At 36.4% G+C, this 21,620-nt stretch overlaps 1 protein-coding gene across 1 annotated transcript in view; it reads left to right on the top strand.

The window, feature by feature from the left end:
* Window positions 1-13,069, top strand: part of LOC120777722 (dual specificity protein kinase splA) — a 99,333-nt gene extending 86,264 nt beyond the window's left edge. Inside the window, exons 7-8 of the mRNA XM_040109212.1 lie at window positions 6,293-6,429; window positions 11,948-13,069. Of these exons, the coding sequence (XP_039965146.1) occupies window positions 6,293-6,429; window positions 11,948-12,105 (295 nt within the window). The 3' untranslated portion in view covers window positions 12,106-13,069. The remainder of the gene's footprint in view (window positions 1-6,292; window positions 6,430-11,947) is intronic.
* The last annotated feature ends 8,551 nt before the right edge of the window (window positions 13,070-21,620 follow it).

The raw sequence follows: 21,620 nt of genomic DNA, 5'->3' as shown, positions 1-21,620 counted from the left end.
ATTCGCATACAACACACACACACACACACAAACACCCTAGCACTAATACAAACACACAATCATGTACACTCACATTTAAACATTTGCAGTTGTTGGCGTTGTGCATATCCTGCATATGCGCCGCGCCAGCCGCGCGCCGTCAGTCTGTCTGTCGCGCAGCCTGGTGTTTTCTGCCATGTGCAGTGTTGCATTTTTGCGCACATTCCTCTTGGGGCGAGCATTGGCGGCGCAACAACATTTTATTATTAAAATTAAAATTTACAAAGCTCGTCTTAATGAGATGAGTTGTATGTGCGCGCCGGCTGAGGGGTGTTGGGGGAAGACTGCCAAGCACACAACAATTTTTTTTTTGTTTTTACTTCTGTAGCACTTTGTTCTAGCTTTCTGCTGGATTTCAGCTGAAAGTGCCATTGTAAATGTGTGTGTAGATACATATACTTACATATATAGTATGTATACATGAGCAATATCAATGCGATTGTATGTGGGCGAAAGCAAATGCATTATTACTGCGAGCTCTCCTATTTGCATATAAGCGCAAGCACATTCACACACACACATATTTGCAAATGGCGTCGTCGTTGCAATTTAATTTTCTCTTAAGCAGAAAGCGAGAATGAAAAGTAAATCAGCCATAAGCCGCTTCTTGTTTGCAGACAGCAACAAATTAACACTGAAATAAGTTATTAAGCAAGAACAAAGGACCGTTACGCAATTTGTGTTTTTATTAAAAGCTGCAACAGTTGCATGCAACGCAATGCTGCGCGTTGTGGCAGTCTCTCAGTCTCATATGAACCGAAATTAAGTTTGCGTTGTCGTTTGCTTTGCTCAGTGCACTGAAATGAAATACAAGATGCGTTGCAAAGTAAACAGGACTTTAAAAAAAAAACAGAACAAATCGTTTTTTCGGCAAAACCAATTTATTCTATTCAAAATAGTCTCCTTCTGCTTCAATACAGCTTTTTGCACGGTCCAAAAGCATGTCGAACGAGTGTTTTAGCTCGTTGGCCGGTATTGCCGCCAGTATGCCGGTGCAAGCCTTTTTAATGGCCTCTACGTCTGCATAACGCCTTCCTTTCTTGGGAAAATGAATTTTTGCGAAAAGGAGGAAATCGCACGGTGCCATATCAGATGAATACGGGGAGTGGTTAATGGTTAAAACGCGATTTTTGGTCAAATAATCGATCACACATCGGGCGTCGATCGTTTTTGGTCATCAGTCAATTTGTGCGGAACAAACCGTGTACACACCTTTCGTAAGCCCAAATGTTCGGTCAAAATGCAACAAATCGATATTTTGGAGATATTCAATTCCATTTCCATGAATTTCAATGATGATTTCGGCTGATTTTTGATGAATTCACGCACAGTTTCGATGAATTTCCGGTGATTACGGATTTTGATTGGCTCACGTGTTGATCGTCATTTATGTCCTTACGATCACTTTGAAAACGTTGAAACCACTCGTACACTCTGCTACGGGATAGGCAATCATCGCCATAAACTTGCTTAATCCATTGAAACGTATCGGTAAAAGTTTTACCAAATTTAAAACAAAATTTAATGTTGGCTCTTTGTTTGAAGCTCATTTTCGCACCGATAACACAAACATACTGACACTTAAAACGCAATAATTTCACAATCAATGAAATGTCCTTAAATTCTCACTGGACAATTGATAGAGATAACAGACTATAACGCACCAGTCGACATATAGATGGCGCCACAAGGGGGCGCTAGATTCAAAAAGTCCTCTTTACTTTGGAATACACCTTGTAATTCACATGCAATACGTAGGGGAAACAAACGGATTTCTTCCTAACGAGTTATATGCGCTTTGAGGTTAGAAAAAACCGCCTTTTTTGTAAATAACTTTTGAAGTGGCATTTTATTTAATAAATGAATTAAAGTACTAAGATTTACAGAATTTAATACAATTTAATTATCGATGATTTTGAAAAAAACTTCCGCAGCCCAGCTCCACGAACACCTGTGAAAGCAACTGTCTGGGGAGGAAGTTTCTCTGCTGAAAAGCAACTTAAGAATGGAAATTTTTATCAAAAATTTAATTCTTTCGATCATTGCCTCACAGATATATCTAAGAAGGTCCTGTGTATATTTCAAGTCAAGTTGAAATCTCATAATAAATACTCTGTATTACAAACTATTGACTTCCAATGAGTTTCCTTATCAAGCGTTACATTTACAATCTCTTTTTGATGCTTCCTTTGAACAAACTTTTAGTTGAGTCTGACAGCGATTCGCTTCATAGCCAATAAGAGAAACGAATATATTTTAAATCTATTCGGAAGGGATACTTAGTAAATCCATTATTAACTTCTGCTTTTAATATTTAGATGTATGACACAAATAAGGCCAGTTCCACCGAATTTGGAGATATTTCGCATATCATAATAACATTTCTAACACATATTTGTAAAATTGTTTAATTAGTAGGGTTGATTCAAAGTCGATAAATCTCAATTGGACAGATTGGACATTTTGTTACTCTTAAACTCCCAAAGTTGGATCATCACACATATCAATCCCAGCAACTTCACTAGGCTCGCACAAGGTGTGTCCATCGAGATATTTCAATTTCACTTTGGCAAAATATGGGAAATAGAGAAGAAATTGTCAAGATACCACTTCGCCTTCCTCCATACATCTTCGGCTAAGAATGTCCGACAGAGTATTTAACCGCACCGCATATTAACCTGTTGGATTCCAATCAGAACACCTATAGTTTCTATAGTTGCGGTGCGGCTGACTTTGCTGGGAGCCAGTAATTTGGAAGACCTCTTACGGTTCCCTTTGAGAAGAAAGGATCCCCAAAACGCATAAGTCGTAAAAAAAGACTGACTTTTATAGGAATCAGTAGTTCGGAGGACCTCTTACGGTTCACATAAGTTGAAAAACTGACTCGCCTCAAATCGGATGAAATTGGGAAAGGGATACCCTAACTTGTAAGATTTGCAGTTTCCGTCGATTCCGCTATTCCGCTGTGATTATAAGTCTTATATGAAAGAAGCTTGAAGCTATTGCTAATGAGGTCATGTATTCCTTGTCTAGTTTTGAGCGTAGGGTCGGCGAGCTCAAGGTCAGTATAGCCGCTTGGCTAACAGAGTGAATGCACACCTCTCTCAAGAAAGCTGCACTTCGGAGTAGTATATCTCTTGCTACCTTGAATGCAGCCACCTCTGCTTGAAATACGGTAGTATGGCAATGGAGCCTCCGACAGAAAACTACACCACCTGCATTTCCTCTTAAGGGGGAGCCTGCTTTACAAGCTTCAAAAAATCGATTTTTTTTGCTGAAATCTTTTTAAAAAAAATCTGAGAATTTGTCCCCAAAGTTATAGTTGGGAATTAGAAATAATGTATTTTAGAAGCTAGAAGGGAAATAGTGGCCGAGCGTATAGCAGATACATATATTAGCGCTTTGGCAGAAAGCGAAAACTTGGACGAGCGATTTCTCGGTTTTTTTAATTTTTACGATTTTTTTAATTGTCGCGCAGGATAAAATAAACAACGTCGTATGGAATTTGAGCAAAGTTTATTTTCTTTGGCATTAAATTATCTTCTATTTAAAATAAAAAAAATAAGAAAAGTCAAATTTGAACATATTTTTAAACAACGTAAAGTAATTTTTTTTTTGGTCAAAAACCACTATTTTTCAAATTTAAAAAAATTTGTAAAGTTTTACACTTTGTTTGCATTTTTCTTGGTTAAACTAGAAGATAAATTATTAAAAAATATGAATCTCTTTGAATTTTTTGTTGCCGATGGAAATAGCGACCTTCATCCTGCTCTCCGTCCGACAGATGCACGGGGAAATTGCTTCCCAAAGACAGAATTTCAAAGATTTCGTATCCAAAAAATTTGTGAATGGTGTTTTAATATATAATTATAATCCCTAGAAATACGCTTTAATCAATTATTTCCTCTAAAGCAGGCCAACCCCTTAAATAAAAAAACACTTGAGAAATTTGGTTAAACACCACCCTTAAACTAATATTCAGCATATTGCGAAGCTAATGGGACGGTACTCCAGCATACGCAAGCTAATATGCATTTAGATTGAAATCAAACTAAAGATTAGTGTTTAATTTCTGTAAGTAGTTGCAACAAGATATCTCTTTTCTATAAAAATATTATTAGCATATTAACTTGTTACCCCGAGCGTAATGAAAATGCCTGTCTTTGATCCACCAGCTATTTTCCAAACGATATAAAATACAACTCGACCTGCTTAGCTTCTAAATGGCATAGAAAATAAGTTTACTGGTCACTACAATGCACAGACTTAAACGCCCTCAAAATAAAACCAAAAAATATAAAAAAACGAACATTTTATATGCCAGCTCAGCAAGGACTCTCCAAGCATTTGCTCTTTAGACATGACATGAATATGATATGCTGCATTCAATTTCATGGCGTGCATAAAATATTTCCTTTGAACTCACTATAAATCCTGCCAAATTTATGTACTTAAACTGCACAAAAACAAAATAAAGGAAATTATACAACGTAAATAGCCGGCTCACAATTTCTAGCCATTTTGCCTTTGAAAATACTTTTTACCCCGATTCATTCAATCTTCTTTATGAGCAAAAATATATGCTAAACCCTCAAGCTAACTCGCTAATAAAAACTTTAAACAAGATAAGTGCGTCAATTACGAAGAAAAACGTGAATTCACTTTTTACGAGCGTCCAAGCACAAAAACACTATTCATGCAAGTGCTTCTAAGGGCGCCTACTTCTCTGCAACCAAACGGTCTGTAGGAAATTTATGCAAATTGTGCTTACTGTGAGTTTTTCTGCTCTGCTCTAATAAAAACTAAAAACTCAGAACTCAGAAGAAATGAATATTTTTTGAGTTCAAATTTGTGATACTATTTTCATACAAGGCAGGGGGCATGAAGTACCTTGAGATATGGTATAACTTACAAGAGCCCAGGTCTTTACTTGGATTTGTGGTATCCGTATCTATTTATGGCAGAGTAGTGTTGCTGAAAACAAGTTTTATCTCAGCCTATAATCATGAGCATAAATATAAAGCTCTTCTTACAATAAATAAATAATTGAATCAGTCAATACTAAAGTCCATTTTATTATATCTGTGCTTTGAACTGCTATTTCTTCCGTTTTCTGATCTTTCTCAAATCTGCATATTTATTTCACTGCTAGTCAGAGGTACTTTTAAAATCGAGTTCCTTGACAAGGGATTACTGAGGTGAGATAGTTTTGCAAATACTTAGTCAGAAATATGTGAGATGGGTAATCTGACCTTTAAATATTTATGTGCTTCAGTAAGGGTTAAGTGCTTTTCTTCGAACATTTGTAATTTTTCTAGGATCTAACAAATTTCTAGCTGGTATTAAGGGCTCTTTGAACGGGGTATGAATATTAATCAATATATCGTCTGAATATACCACTCTTATGCCTGTTTATAAGCGATCTTCTATGTAGCAGAGACCTAAGTATAGAGCTTAATACTATGATTTGACCTTGAATAGTTGGAAGATCTTATTTTTCACACTAGAAACGGTTATCATTCAGCTTTCTTAAAGCCTTTATATGTGAATATTTATGTGTTGAAAGCCGACGGTTTTGCTAATGTCTTGTACAACAAGTTCTTATAGACAATTTTTGTTCCAAATAAGGTGTCTTACCGATTTCGATGCTGTAAGGTTGGAAAATAAATTCTAGCTTCAGAACCAGATTTGGGGTTCAAAAACGGGATTATTAATTCATATATTTCTCGCAGGGTGCTCTTATGCCAATACGTACACAAATTCACATACTTACAGCAACAAATGCATTCGCCTACGAAAAGTGCTACTAACAAGCGCTACCACGTCCTCACACCTCACTCACTCCGTCGCCATGTGCAGAGATTTTGATTAACTTTTTTCTCACTCTTACTGTTACTCTTTTGCTGTTGCTCACACTCATGAGCGCATTAAAATGCTCATTAAAATTTAAGTGGCTCCGCATTGGATAAACGTGAGCGCGAACAAGGATTATGCATGAGCCTGGCGAAGGCGCAAAGTAAACGGGGAAAATAATTTGCGAAAAATATTCCGAAAACTGTAAAATATGCGCCGCTTCAGAACTAATTTAACGCAGATGTTTGCATATTAACTTTGTTTGGCATAAACTAAGCACACATACGCGCACTCACTCACCCTCTCACTTACCCACTCACTCATTCACACACTTGCCTCACATACATACTAACGTGTTTCTTGTTTTCTTCTTTCTGCCGCTCTCATCGCCGATCTGCAGCGTTAAGACGGAGCTGATGGACGACGGCGCCAATTCCACATTATCCATAGCGAAAATCAACAAGTCCGACTCCGGCAACTATACGTGCGCAATTAGTGATTTCCAAAACTTCAGCATAGTCGTGCACATACTGAATGGTAAGTAGCCCGCAACCAAACATGTTCTTCAAATAAGTGGCAACACTGTACAAACATTTGTATGCAACTGTGGAAAACAGCGAAAAGCAACAGCTAATTTCAGGTGGAGCCCACTCACACACGCCGATTTGCATGCTACTAAACATGTGTGTGTGCGTGTGGGTGTGTGTGTGCTCCGTCAAAGGATCTCAGCCAGGATGTGCCACCTGTTTGTGCTTTTCCTGCTTTCCTGCCTTTTGTGAGCACTCAACGTGCCACAGGAAGACACACACTTGCCACAACTAAGCCGCACCGGCTATTATACAACTACTCTTTCGCCTTCCACACACAGACACACTGCCGCCTTTGAGTTCACTGAATCGCTCATAACCCACTTCCTCTTTGTTTTTGCTTTCGCTTGAGTTTTTCTGCGCCTTTTTTTAGTTTTTTGTGTTTTCTCCCCTTTTCCTTGCTCGATTGTGTGAAATCAGTTGTGCAAATTCAGTTAACGTCACAAGCATTTAACAAACTAATTAAATGGGGAAATGCACACGTCGCTCATTAAGCCAGCACATCCTTTCGGCGCACACTCTCCTCCCTCCTGGCGACGCCACCGCGGCGTGTCGCTTATCTGCTTCAATGCTCCTGTCAATATTGTGCTCACGTTCATCAGCGTTTTATGAGCGGCAGCATACACAAACACGCAAACACATACTAAAAACATAATCATTTGTGTGTGTATGTGTGTATTTGTGGCTGACTTTTATTGTGGTTACAAGCGCTTATAGGGCCGATGATGATTTCTTCAATTGTGCGAACAAGTGGATTGCTGTTTGGAGGAGTATTATTAATATTAATTTTCATATGGGTAATAGTCGTTCAGGATCGTAGTGCGTGAAAAGTAGACAAACGGAGCCCATTGTTTGAAATTAGCCTCTTTTATGAAAAGTTTGTATTAAATATAAGTGTTAAGAGTTTAAATTATGATTTAATTCTTTTATTAAAATTATTATTTTTTTATACTCTTCCAACATGTTGCTACAAAGTATAATAGATTTTTTTCACCTAACGGTTATAGGTATCACCTAAAACTAATCAATCTAGATATAAGGTTATATACATACATACATATATATAAATGATCATAATGACGAGAAATGTTGTAATCCGAGTGACTGTCTGACTGTCCGTCCGTACAAACTGTACTTTGAGCAAAAATTGAGATATCTTGATGAAACTTGGTATACACGATCCTTCGCAAAAAAAGTACGAGTGTGTAATTGAGAGTAATCGATACACTGCCGCGCCCACAAAACGCAATTAACCGAAAACTTATACAGTGCCATAACTAAGGACTAAATTAAGATATAAAACTGTAGTTTGGCACAAAGGATCGCAGAAGCCAGGGGCACCTTTGAGAATTTTTTTAAAGAAGTGGGCGTGCTCCCGCCCTTCAATAACTTTAATGCGCATATCTGCTAAACCATTAAAGCTACAACAAGCAATTGTTTTAATCGAGAATATTGTAAGAATTTCTATTGAAGATGGGAAAATGGATGAAATCGGATGATAATCTCACACCCTCCCCATATAACGCTACTATTAGAAACTACTAGAAGCGCGTTAAATCCATAACTAAATATGCCAGATACCTTAAATTTTACCTCCAAGATGGTATGAGAAAGCTTTAAAGGAGCCGGGGTCAAAATCGGACCATGGGCATGGCACCGCCAACTTCTAGGGCAAAATACATATATCCAGACCCACACGACCGATTTCAACTAAATTTGGTAGGGGACATTGCTCTGACATTATTATGTAACAGCGTGAAAATGAAATCGGAATACAGCCACGTTTCAATTCGATTTGAAAGTTTGTGCCCAAAAAATAAGGTGACATGGTATTTATTTCGAAAATTCTCTATTTATTCTTCCAAATCAATTTCATCCCCTTCAAAGTAATCCCGTCCCGATGCAATGCACTTATGCTAACGGATTTTCCAATCTTCGAAATACTGGTTGTAGTCACTTTCCGGGATGGCCTTCAGTTCCGTCTTCGCTGCGGCTTGAATCTCCTCTATCGTATAAAAACGGTGTCCCCGGAGCGGTCTTTTGAGCTTGGTGAACAGCCACAAGTCGCACGGCGCCAGATCAGGTGAATACGGTGGTTGCGGAACGATATGGGTTGAGCTTTTGGCGAAATGATCACGAATTACGAGGGCAGTATGGGATGGTGCATTATCGTGGTGTAAAAACCAAGAATTGTCTTTCCACAATTCCGACCTTTTTAGGCGGATAGCGTTACGCAAACGACGCATAACGTTCAAATAATATTCCTTGTTGACTGTTTGACCGGTTGGAAGGAATTCATAATGCACAACACCACGCTAATCGAAGAAAACAGTCAATATGACCTTGATTTTTGAGCGACTTTGGCGCGATTTTTTTGTCAACTCTTTTGGCACGATATTCGCTCGATTGATCGGTTGTTTCTGGGTCGTAAGCATAGATCCAAGTCTCATCGCCAGTTATAATGCGTCTCATGACACCCTGGTAGTCGAAAAGCATCGTTTCACACACTTCACCGCGACGCCTTTTTTCCAAAAAAATTCAATGTTTTCGGTACCAGTCGAGATTTGACGCGCTTGAGGTCCAAAACATCCTTCAAAATGGTATTGGCTGAGCCTTTCGATACGCCAACTTCATCAGCAAGGTCTCTAATTGTTAATCGATGGTTTTTCAACACCAAATCTTTGATTTGTTGAACGTGAGCTTCGTCGGTTGAGGTTGATGGTCACCCTGTACGCTCTTCGCCTTCGACACGTTCACGGCCGGCTTGGAACTCACTATACAACTTGTAAAATTTTTTTTAGACATCGCCTCATCACCAGAGGCTTTCTGCACCATCCTCAACGTATCCGCAGCAGAAAATTTATTTCGTAAACAAAATTTAATGCAAATTCTTTGCTCAACAAAACGACACGTATCTCAAACACTAATGAATATTTTGACATGAAATTTGACATAAATGTGACTGACAGTACTACCAACCTAAAAAAAAAATAATTCTCCAAATCCTTCGACGAGCGCAGTTTAAATTTAAATGTCACCTTATTTTTTGGGCACAGTAGTACAAATCAAGAATCAATTATGTAATATATCAGGTTAAAACTAGTGCGTTTGAACAATAACTGTTCAAGCCCTCAGGTGCTGAATATGTGGGCCAAGTGCTCATAGTTGACTTTATACTGAAAATATCACTCATTGTGTGAGATATATAATTGATATTCAGAAAGAATGCTTTCCTGCTAGTAGTATGTCTGTGTTCTATAAATGAGATGAATTGAGTCAATATTTCCCTTAACCCCCACCTACATAATATAAAGGTTTTAGAACTTCCGGGTGACTTTGTGCCGCTTAAATGTTAATTATCTTGATAAAATTAAGAGAACGCGTTTTTCTTATTTCGGTTCATTCATCTGAATTAATACAATTGAGCCTTTCGGACCTGAAAGTATTTCCCTGGCATTAATCGTTGTAAGTTGTAAGATTATGAAATGCTCGGTTATACCCGAACTTAAGTAGCTCTACCTTACTTGTTAATCATATTTTAAACATATTTACTCATTTACAACTTACTGTAAATTTATGCAACTTCACTTGTATTATATAGATATGTTTATATTAAAATGTTTCTAGGACATTTTTTTACACATCATTTTCTGCTTTTATCTCCTTTGGTTTCTTCCTTGAAAATATTTAGTTTTTGTGTTCAAGTTCCTTATAGGACTTTTCTTATGTTCGCCTTTTAATTCAAGATTAATACAGTAAGCGATTCTACCTTTCGTTGCCAACGCTGTTCTGTCATTCAATAATACATAAATTAGCTCCAATTAAAAAAGATTCACACAATTATTGCGGACTGCCCTTAGATCAAATTAGATACTTTGATTCCCTTCGATATCATACAGGAAAATATTAATCAGATAGGGGTTCAACACAATTAAAACTTCGTCGGAAGATGTATGACTGCGCAAGTGGTTACTAAACTCAGATAATCTGGGTTCTTAAAAGAACGCGTATCTGAACACAGTAAGTAAGGCAGTAAGTTTCTTTACGGATGAAAGCTTGGGTGGAACTCTAGTTTCAGACTTCCTGACTATTGCAGTGCTCTCCACTGCTTTTGCTGCTCCGGAGTGCGGTCTCCTTTAGAGAAGTGACTATTCACTCAGATATCAGAGCGACGATTCTAGCCTTGAACTCATTTACAATGCGTTCAGGGTTGGTAGAGGAGTTCCTTACCTCGCTATCAACATCGCAGTGTCTTGTTATAAAACGTGTGTGGGTGCCGGGCCATAGAAAAATCGCAAGTAATTGTAAAGCTAATGACCTAGCAAGGAAAGGCACCCTAAAACCGCAATCGGTATAATGGGAGCGGGTCGGTGCTCCCATATCCATTATTGCCTTTGCTATTTCCTCATGCGACTTTTCGGATCTGCCTTTTTGAGTTTTCGATAAAGCTTCTATTTTTCATTTTATTAATTCATTTAGGGCAGCAAAATATTCGATGGTATTCATTTTTCTATAAAAACGACATTTGAAACCTATCATAAGGAAAACTTAAATTTCGATTTCTTTGTCTACATATTCAAAAACGAGCAGAAGCTCGTTTGGTGGTCAGAGAAAAAGATATATTGTGCACTCAGAGAACGTTTCACATTATCACAACCTACTATAAGTTTATTAGAAGAGATACACATACCATTCTAATATATTATTAATACCTTTTTATTGTTTTTTTTATTATCTCTACTCTGTTTTGGAGTTCGCTACTTTGACATTAAATTTTTCAATTATTTGGATACTAATTTAGTTGGGTTGGGTTTCAAAATAGTAACTTCTTCCTATTATATTTCTTTATTTGATTAGACCAGTTTAACAGATTTATGCTAAGTACTTGTCTGTTCGATACGCCACTCTCCAAAGTTTTCGCAACCGTAGACAGTCGATTTTATTTATCTTCGAACTATCACTATTTTTTAACCCCACATCATATGCTTCCTCTTGAATGTGCGATTTTTTTAATCTTACACAAATTAATAATAATTAATTAATTTTCATTTCCTTCACTTTTCTCTTATTCACATTTTTAATGCAAATAAAGTAATATTAATGCCACTTCCACTAATTATTTTATACTTCAAGCCATCCTCACCCCATCATCGTAACATTCCTCAGTATTCTTACTCAACTTGCATTATCCAACCTTCATCTACCAAGCCAGATACTTGCACACAGATATACTCCGCTAATAATGTATTTTCATAACTTATTTATAACAAAGCCATTTGCTTTATTCTTGTTCTTCTCCTTCTTCTCACTCTGCTGCATTATCGCATGCTGTTCATGCAACAATTGATTGCGTTGCTGTTGCACCCGCTGTTGCGACGACGACGACTTAATGCGCATCCGGCACTTCCGGCGCCGCTCGCACTTCGTGATACTCCGTCGCCTTGGCGCTGCCATTCGACTGTGTCTAGGTGAAAGTTTCGCCGAACTGCATCACGGCGCCGCAGCACCCACGGTTCCTAGCGCATTCCACCAGCAGTTGGTCGTGCATTGCGCGTTGCTCAGCCTGTTGTTGCTGCTCTTGCTGCTGCGCGCCCCACACCAGCCGTACACGCTCGTGCACAGGTAAAAGTTACTCAATTAGCCAAACGGGATAGCGCAAACGAAGTCCTAACCAACAAGGCAAGTATGCGTTGGCAGAGGCGCCAACTGCCCGGCAGGCGGAGCGCCGAGCTGCGTCATAGTTGAATTTTTATAATTTCACTAATTAAGTAGCTTAAGTAAATTAATGTGACATTTAATTGAAGCAATTAGTTAACGAAGCGATAATTAAGACAACTTACATACATGCATACATACATACTTATAGTCATATTGTATAAGGTAGTGGACAAAAAGTTGAATTTATAAAGAAATTAAGAAAAAAATGTGTAAAAATTAATTTATTTTCATGATAAGTTGTATGTTTGTGTGTGTAACGTGGAGTGGGTGAAACCACAAAGTTCATTTATTATGAGCGTGAAACACATTTTGTACAAATACAAATACAGACATATGTATGTATGTGTACAGATATATGTGTTGAAAATGCAAAGCATAAAAATAGCGAAAGGCAACAACAAAAAGCAAATCAATGACGAGAATTTGCATTAAAACCGAAATTAAAATCAAAAATCGACTAAACGTTGCGCCAAATCCCCGCTGAATCCAAACAATTTAAGTTGTTGCACAAACAGTACGCCAGCATTGAGCAGTCGTGCAGCCAGCCGGGCGAAATATTTTGACAATTTATGCACCCGAAGGGGATTACTGCAAATCATCGTTGCATAATTCAAGCGAAAAAGTCAAATATATGCACTGAACATTCCGACTGGATGGCAGCACTGAAAAAATATCAAAACGAACACAAAATAAACAGCAACAAGGCAACTAATTGCAGCGGGAAAAACTGTAAATAACGGTAAATACGCGCATATGCAGCGCATGTGAACTGCAAAATAATAGTGTAAACAGCAAATTGGTGATGTTATTGTGTGCATAATGCGAATTTGAATGTGTTATAATTGGTGAATAAAATTAATAATTGTTAAACAATTATTTTGAGCTTATTTTTTTATTCGTATTGCGAAAAAAACTACACACGCATGTATTTTTCAGCGAATAACAGTTAAATAAATACCGCAAATATTATTTATTAAATTATTGCTGAAGCGAATTTCCCTTATTTCAAACGAAAATATTCATATAAGCACTAAGGAGATGTTCACACCATTGTTACTCAGTTATGTTTTCAGTATTTTACGTCTCTCTTCAGTTTCTTTTTAGTTATTCATTATACTGTGACCAGAGAGTACCCGGAAATTGTAAATAAAACGTAAAATGTTTAATTATTCATCAATATTTGTTTTGTTGCCTTCAAAGTAATCCCCAGCAGCGGTAATATACTTACTTATGACAACGATTTTTCCAGACCTCGAAACACTTTTCAGAAGCACTTTTTGGGTTGGCCTTCAGATCCTTGTTTTATCTCTTCGATCGAGTGAAAACGGTTTCCTCGGAGCGGCAAACTCAGTTTAGGGAAACAGAAAAACTCATACTGCGAATATAGAAAAGAGGAAGATTTTTTTTAGCGCTTTGGTGTGGTTTTCTCGGCTTTGGCTCGTTTATTTTCCCTCCATTCGGATGATTATTGACTTGTTTGCACACCCATATCTCATCGAATGCTGTAAATGATTGTGGAATCATAGTTCGCACTCAACTCCTTTTGAAAAAAATTCAGCTTTATCGTTTCATACCCAAAATATCTATTAAAATCATTCGAACGGACACGCGAGAGATGTCGAACTCTCTTGTCATCTCTCCGTCACTTTTTTTTTTTAATTTTAATCAGTTGAAGAGGTCGAGGTCGTTCAGAACGAAGTATGTCTTTAATGATTTCATTCAAGAATTGAAGCTGAGGAGAAGATCCTCAAGAAAACTAGGTATGCCTTTAATGATTTTATTCAAAAACAGAAGTCGAGGAGGAGATCCTCAAGAAAAAGATAACTTTAATTCCGTTTGGAGGTATTCAAATACTGAGGCTTATACTTTTTTAGACACTCAGTGATTACATATATTTATTTATAGTAAGTAGTTTTTTTATTTATGCGTTAAAAACTACTCAAAAAAAAAGACCATTAATCCTTAAAAATAATATGCCATTTTATGGAGCTATATACCCTCCATTTTAATCCATTATGCTTATAAAGTCCAAGTAATTTTTGAAGTCCTGATTTGAAGTAAAGTTTCTGCTGTCCAAAAAATTTTGCAGAGATCGGAATAAGTAATAGTACGAAGGTGCCAGCTCAGAAGAATATGGTAGGAGTGGTAACCCTTCTCCATTGATCAATGCTGGTTTCTTCTTCTTGTCATAAAATTTTTCCAGCTTATCACAATACATGCAAACAAGTCACTTTTCATCCCCATTAATACGCTTCAAAAATTTCTAACTTCTTTGACGTTTGATAAGCAATTCACAGTCGTTAATACGAGGAAGCAAATTTTCTTCTGTAAGGACTGAGGAACCTATAAGTCAAACATCGAATCTTGACTTGTTTTACGGCGATTTACAATTACCAACGACTTTATTTTATCCACATCGGCTTGAAGAGTCTCAAACGAAATTGTGCCGACCAATATTGACATCAGCATTCGGTCAACACATTTTCTCCGTAAACATCACATCATTTTCGCCTTGCTTGAACGGCATTTTTCCCCACTTTTAATAGTAAAACAGTAAAATATGCCAAAAATGCAGTTTTAGATTTTCCATCCTAATAACTCGTATAGTAATAACTCTTCTTCTTTCTTTGTAAGGCAGTACTCGACGGCGGGACGGGTGGACCATTTCTTTTTTATTATAGTTGGCATTCGAAGAAATCTTAACGTGACTTAAAAAAATTGGTACATACATACATATATATAATAAATAGGTGAATACTGCAGTCACTGGTCCCACTTTGAGCTCTCGTTTTTTCTTGATATATTTCAATTATGCCTGATTCATGTTAAATATTTCCTGAACTTAAGTTCTCGAAGTTTTTCTCAATTCTTAATGCATTTAAAGCAGCCATCTGTTTCAACAAAAACCGGCTCACAACCTTTGCACTCCCATAAAATACCACAATTCTCAAAAAAAATGCGAAATCCAGACAGGTAAATTATTTTTGTTAAATTCAGTGAGTAAATATGATTGCGGTAAATGTGTGCACACATACAAATACAATTCAATGCAACTGTAGGTAAATTGTAATTTAAAACGATTGGGCAATAAAATATTGCCAATGAAACGAGAACTACAGTTATAACTGTGAGGGAAATTTATGTATACTGAGTAAAGAATATATTTTTTATTTAAAAATAGGGAAGTTAACGCAGACATAGGCATTTATGAACATATTATATGAAAGGACACATCCACACATACACACATATAAAAGCGAATTTGCATTTGTATATATCCATATGTCTAGAATACCATTTACATATATAAGAACATTGTATGTTAAACAAATTTATAAGAACTCTAGCTATAAACATTATGAAATAAAAAAAAATTAAAAAAAAAATTCTCCTTAAAAATAATATACAATATTTAAGCTGCAGATAGTTAAGGCGTAGTGTGAAAGGTGAAAGGCGATGATGCGTTCACAAAAACAATAATGAAAGTCGACTTCAAGTTGAAGAGATGGCGCGAAGCATCTTAAAATAGTTATAAAAAGTTTCAGTGAGTTTGAGCTAAGACACAAAATAAAATAAATTAAAATAAAAACAACACAGATCAACAGATTTCAATAAAACGAAAAAATTGCAGTAGTCAAAGATCAAAACGCCAACTCCATAAATATGTAAGTGACTGTAGATATACACATATATATGAAATGGTTTGGAAAAATTAATATTTTGTTGAACAAACACACAAGCAACATCTTTGCATATATATACAAACTTAAAAAGTAAATATAAATGAACTGAGGGCAGCTTTTTTTGACACTTGATGTGACAACGAATTTATGAAAATTATTATGTAAATATATTCAGCCAGATTTCGTTTTTATAATTTTACGCCAAGCTGCCACATTGTTAAATTTAACATGTTAGAACTTAAATTCAAGCTAAAATGGCGCATATGATTTTGCAAATAAGCAGAATTTGTCTTGCTCTCTCTCTCTCTAGTTCCCTCTTACACTCGAAAAATAACGATAAACCGGCAATGAATTTCAACATTTGAAAGCCGTAGTGAAAATAATTTACATTAGTGTGTGTGAAACAAATAAAATATATAGTTATAAAAATAATGAAAAGCATATGTAAACGAGGAAATGGAAAATAAAAGAATTGAAATGAAATAAATCAAAAATAGAATATAAATTAAAAAATGGTGTTTTAATCTTCGTTTTTTTTATTTCCTAAAACGCAAAAATATAGTTAGCAAATGCTAATATTTGGGCGAATAGCCGCGCTTCAACCCTCTGATATCATTCGGGCACTTTTTAAAGAATCCACCTGAAATTTTTGCAGTAAACTCCTAAAAGATGCTTGTTAGAAATTAGTTGAGGTTTGCACAGGTTTATTGTGAACAAAGGGGATCCCCGCGTGGGTACAATAACCCCTTACAGGATCAGCTAAAGTGAAAAAATACGTGTTTTGGTTAAAACCTTAATTTAGAATTTGGACGAAGCAAAAATAAACTGAAACTTGGATTTTATTTATTTTTGGCAGACATTTTTATAAACTTATAAAAAAAGGAAAAATTCTTTGAAAATTTCGAGATTTTTTAAATAGCTGTAATCGAAAAAAGTCTTCGTCCAAGTCTTTAAGAGTTGTATCTCAAAGAGAGTGTAAAATTTCATGAAGATCGGTTGAGTGGTTCTTGAAAAAGCTTGCCAACCGACTTAAAAAACACAGTTTCAAGAAAAAACGTGTTTAAAGACGGCTCATTTAGCCCAGCAAGCCTCGAGCGCACAAGTTCTCAAGACTATGTATATCTAGGAAACTATTACTCGGATGAACTTCAAAATTTAAGGCACTATTTCAAAAGTGTTGTAGAATTTATTAAGATAACAAAAAAAATCGATTTTTTGAAACTCGTAAGCTCATGAAACCCCTTAAAATGTTATATTCACCCCGTAGAGCCGAATACACTCGTGTTTCCGTAATTCCCAAAAAAGGTTTTTTTTTATCAAAAAATTAACACTATAGAGTGGCTTAAAAATCGAATATTTCTTCAATTTTTACCTGAATAAGTTAGTCTTGTGAAAATTTCAAGTCCATCGGTCGAAGAAACTAAAAACAGAATTTCGATAAATACGCATTTTGAAACCGATTACATTTACATAGTTAATAAATTTTTATAAATACACTCATTTCTTCGAAACTATTTGCAGATCAACTTCAAATTTTGAGAATATTCTCAAATACACAGTACTAGAGGACACGCCGAACTCTGTTTTACCTTAGAGGAAACAAATAAGCAAGTTTTGGATTTTGTTAAGTCCGAAAACATAGATATTCTAGATTCAAACCACCAACTTTAAAAGATTGACCTCGTTATTTGTTATTGGCCATTACGAATGACAGAAACGAAAATTGAAGTATTTTAACCTCAAACGGCATATCGGTTGGGATCATCGGTATACTCCGATTCAAAACCTACTCACTTCAAATTTTCCTTTGAGTATTGTAACGCAAATCACAACGTTCATCAATTTACTTGCCACCACACGCGTTCCGTTACACAGTTTTGCTTGGTTTATGTTTCGAAGCATGATTACTACGGTGCCAACCATTAGGCGTGAATTGTGCGTTGGCAAGCCAGTCTCATCCAAGGAGTTTAAAAATTGAATAGTTCGTGGCTTCATCTTCATTCATTGCTTAACCAATAGATTTGAATTCATGCATTGATCCGATGTCCTTATTCTGTACTCGTTGGTTAGGTCTCCTACATCTTTATTTTTTGCAGCTAAAAATGTTCGCTCACTCAATAATTCATAACCTTTTGTGGTTAGTAATGATGTTTGTTGATAAGTTCGTCTTTCGATGAGACACAGTTACAGAAATTATCAACCTTATAAATAAACTATTGCACATGACATAACACAGATTTTCGATCAAAAGTAAAGCGCTTTATGTATCCTTTATTCATCTCAAGCTCGTCATTTCTGGGTAGGATACGATTTTTGATGCAAAATATCTTCAGAAGTCGAATTGTACTGACTTTGAATATAAAAGGATACAAAGTACTCTATGTCCTTATCCTGGTTTTAAGCTACCTCTCCTCCAATTCTCAGCCAAATCGGCTTAGCCGATCTAGAGTTATAAATGGTGTCACTAACACAACTTTCTTTTATATATACATATAGATGTACATTTGATATTATATATGACTCCCATAAAACGGACTATTCAGATTATTTCCGGTATAATGACAATGACAACCGCTCAAGGCCTGTGAATACCAGTTTTCATAGCATATTTAGACTTAGAACTTTAAAATAAAATTTTGTTTGGGGTAAAATTTGTCCCACTGTGGCATTCAGGAAAGATAAAAAAGGTGTGCTCTGTCCAGAATATTCTACAAACCTTATTTCTTGCATAAGGTTGCGTTCAACTTTTACGAAGATGTAAAGTTCAGCTAATTCAGATGTAACGGTAAAACCTTTTTCATATCCACATGGGCAGCTAACTGGTTACTAGTCTGCCCACGAATCGTTTCTTCTCTTGTTATATTCAAAATAGTATTTAAAGTTCAATAGTTAAGACCGATAACAGGCCATTTGCTAATCCTATTAAACAAATTTTAAATATTTTGTAAATTCAAATCGCTTTCGTAAATACGATTTTTGATTACAAATTAAACATTATTAAAACACAAACTATTGCAAATTACCTAATTACGTCGGCATTTGGTTTCAGTCACAGTTAAGCGACTAATATTCTGTGTGTGCAGTTTGCCAAAGCAATTGGCCACGGTAATGCCATTGTGTGAAGCAGAAATTTTCAATCAACCTCATTCAATTATTTTGCATGGTCTTTTAAAATATTTGCCTAATTGTAGAGTAATTAAATTTTTATTAGTTTATCCATTGGAATAAGCCTATTTAACCAATTAGTGAAAGTAGCGTGTAGTGGAGAGTAATAAATGCACACACACATGCATATTCTGCATACCAACAACAAATTAGCAGAGATAATTTGTTATCGAGCACACACCGACATACATACATGAAATATTTTATTATTATCCTGGTTGGATTTTAATATTTTTCTCTCAGAAAAACACTTTTTTATTTGTTTCACAGGCAAAGTAGAGAAATTCAATTATTCATGAAATACTATTAAAGTGGGGAAACGTAAGCTGTAGAAAGTAAGTGATATTTTTTAGGCTTAGTTAGAGTATCGACGAACCAACCTCATATCTCTTTTAGTAAAAGTTAGAATATATATTTTTATTTATTTTCTAATTTTTTTTTAATTATTTTCCGAGACCAATGGCTTTAGAAGCTCTCGGAATGAATGGAAAAATAATATTTAAGGCAGAAGTTCATATTGTTATTACAACCCTCAATTCTTAGCTCCAGAAATATCATCCAAGCAATTCAAAGCCTTAGCTCCTAACACTCACAAAAGGCATGCTCTTCCAGCCAGTCACATAAATATTTATTTTGTTATTATCAGCCACTATTCTCATTTATGGTTTTGTGCACATCGCTGACATCGCCGAAACCAGAAATTTCCGATTAATCCTCACCGAACCACATTAACAGTATCGAATGGCTTCGTTAAATGAGTCTTCAGTATCCGCAGAGTTTATTCATATATGACAACAATAATTTCTCCTTGAACTGCACATTAGATGCGTTGGTCGCTGGATATGCCATGAATTTCGGTATGCGAAATTCGATAATGAACACCGTAAACTGCAGGCGAATTAATTTCATTCGAGAGCCGAGCAAATGCTTTGCCGAATGTTTAGTAACGATGTGTTCATGTGCAAGTAACGTGCCAATAGTGCTAACTAAATTGGTGGAATAGTGAGAACGAGGGTGTGTGAGTATGAATGACGTGTAGGAAAGTTGTGATTAAACAATGAATGTATTGTGGTTACTATTTGACTTTAATTGATAGTAAAAAGAGACTTCAAATCGCTGCGGAATGTAAACTATGTCAGACCTTGAGATTTCATTAATTTCGAAAAGAAAACTTTTCCTTTAATCACCAATATTTGTTATACAGGGTTTGTCCGGAAAGAAATAGGACTGATTTTCTTCCACTGCGACTGTACTTCAGAGCGTACGCGCACTGACTGGTTTCGGTGGAGGGCTTTCCAGGCTAACGAACGAGCATCTGGTGAGTTGTCTCCGAGCACCTGGAGAGTTAGTATTAAGTGCTGTGTTTCGGTACACCAGGCCTGTTTGGAGGGCCGGGAAGACGACGCTGATGTAGACAGGAAGAATGATCATATCCAAAGTGAAAACGATGCGCATTGTCTTCTTTTATATCAAAGGCATCGTCCACCATGAATTTGTTCCTCTTGGACAAACCGTCAACGTCAAGTTTTACGTGGAAGTTCTCAAGAGACTCAAACTACGGGTCAATCGGGTCCGTCAAGACATCGCTGCATATTGGAAGTTGCACCACGACACGCCTCGCCTCACACCGCCTTCCGGACTTTTTTTGTTTCCTTGCTTGAAAAGGCCGATGAAAAGGATCCAAGCAGAATTCACCTCGGCTCTCAAGGCTATTCTGGAGAATGTCTTCTGTGACGCCTTCAATGCTTAGAAGTCACGCTGGCAGCGCTGCATCGGCGCAGAAAGAGTCTATTTTGAAAGTTTTTAAATCGACTCAGTCCTATTACTTTCGGGACAAACAACTAAATGTATGCTTCCAAGACAAATAAAATACTACAAAATCTGCTGAGATCTGTCATAAGGAAAATGGTGCTTTCTTCTTTTCAGCAAATTTTAGAAAAACGGGAATAAACGGGATGAGACCAAAAAATTTAATGACGGTAAATACTTCGATCCAAGTATTCGGTTCTTTGTCAACGCTATTTCAAACGATTGTGACTTTTTTTCCAAACTGTGTCTAATACCGTTAAGTGAACTCTTCTGTAGATTCTATTAGACAATTTGAACATTTTCCGGGCCTGTATTTTTTAGGCTCGGCATACGAGGTACATTTTAGAGAGTATTGGACCATGACTAACAAGTCTTATTGAGTATTGAAATAACGATTTTAGATTATAGCAGACCATCGAAGTCCAAAGACAAATTTTACGTTTTCGAGTCACCAACTGAGTTGGCTGCGTCAATGGAATGTCTTAGATTAATTATGAAGGATGAAATTTTAGACTAGTTACTTCTTTTACACACTAGGTTAGGTGACCCGCCTCGATTTTTTGATTTGGGCTCCAATTTATGTTAACCATTCTAGATTCTTCGTCGTTATAGCTGAGTTAACAACAGCGCGCCAGTCGTTTCTTCTTTTCGCAATTTGGCGCCAATTCGACATACCAAGTGCAGCCAGATCTTTCTCCTCCTGATCTCATTAAAGGAGTGGAGGAAGAGGACCTCTGCTTCCCCCGCGGGTACTGCGTCGAATATT

This window comes from Bactrocera tryoni, chromosome 5 (assembly GCF_016617805.1).
Source record: "Bactrocera tryoni isolate S06 chromosome 5, CSIRO_BtryS06_freeze2, whole genome shotgun sequence".
Lineage (NCBI taxonomy): Eukaryota > Metazoa > Arthropoda > Insecta > Diptera > Tephritidae > Bactrocera > Bactrocera tryoni.
This window is presented reverse-complemented; position numbering and strand designations above follow the sequence as displayed.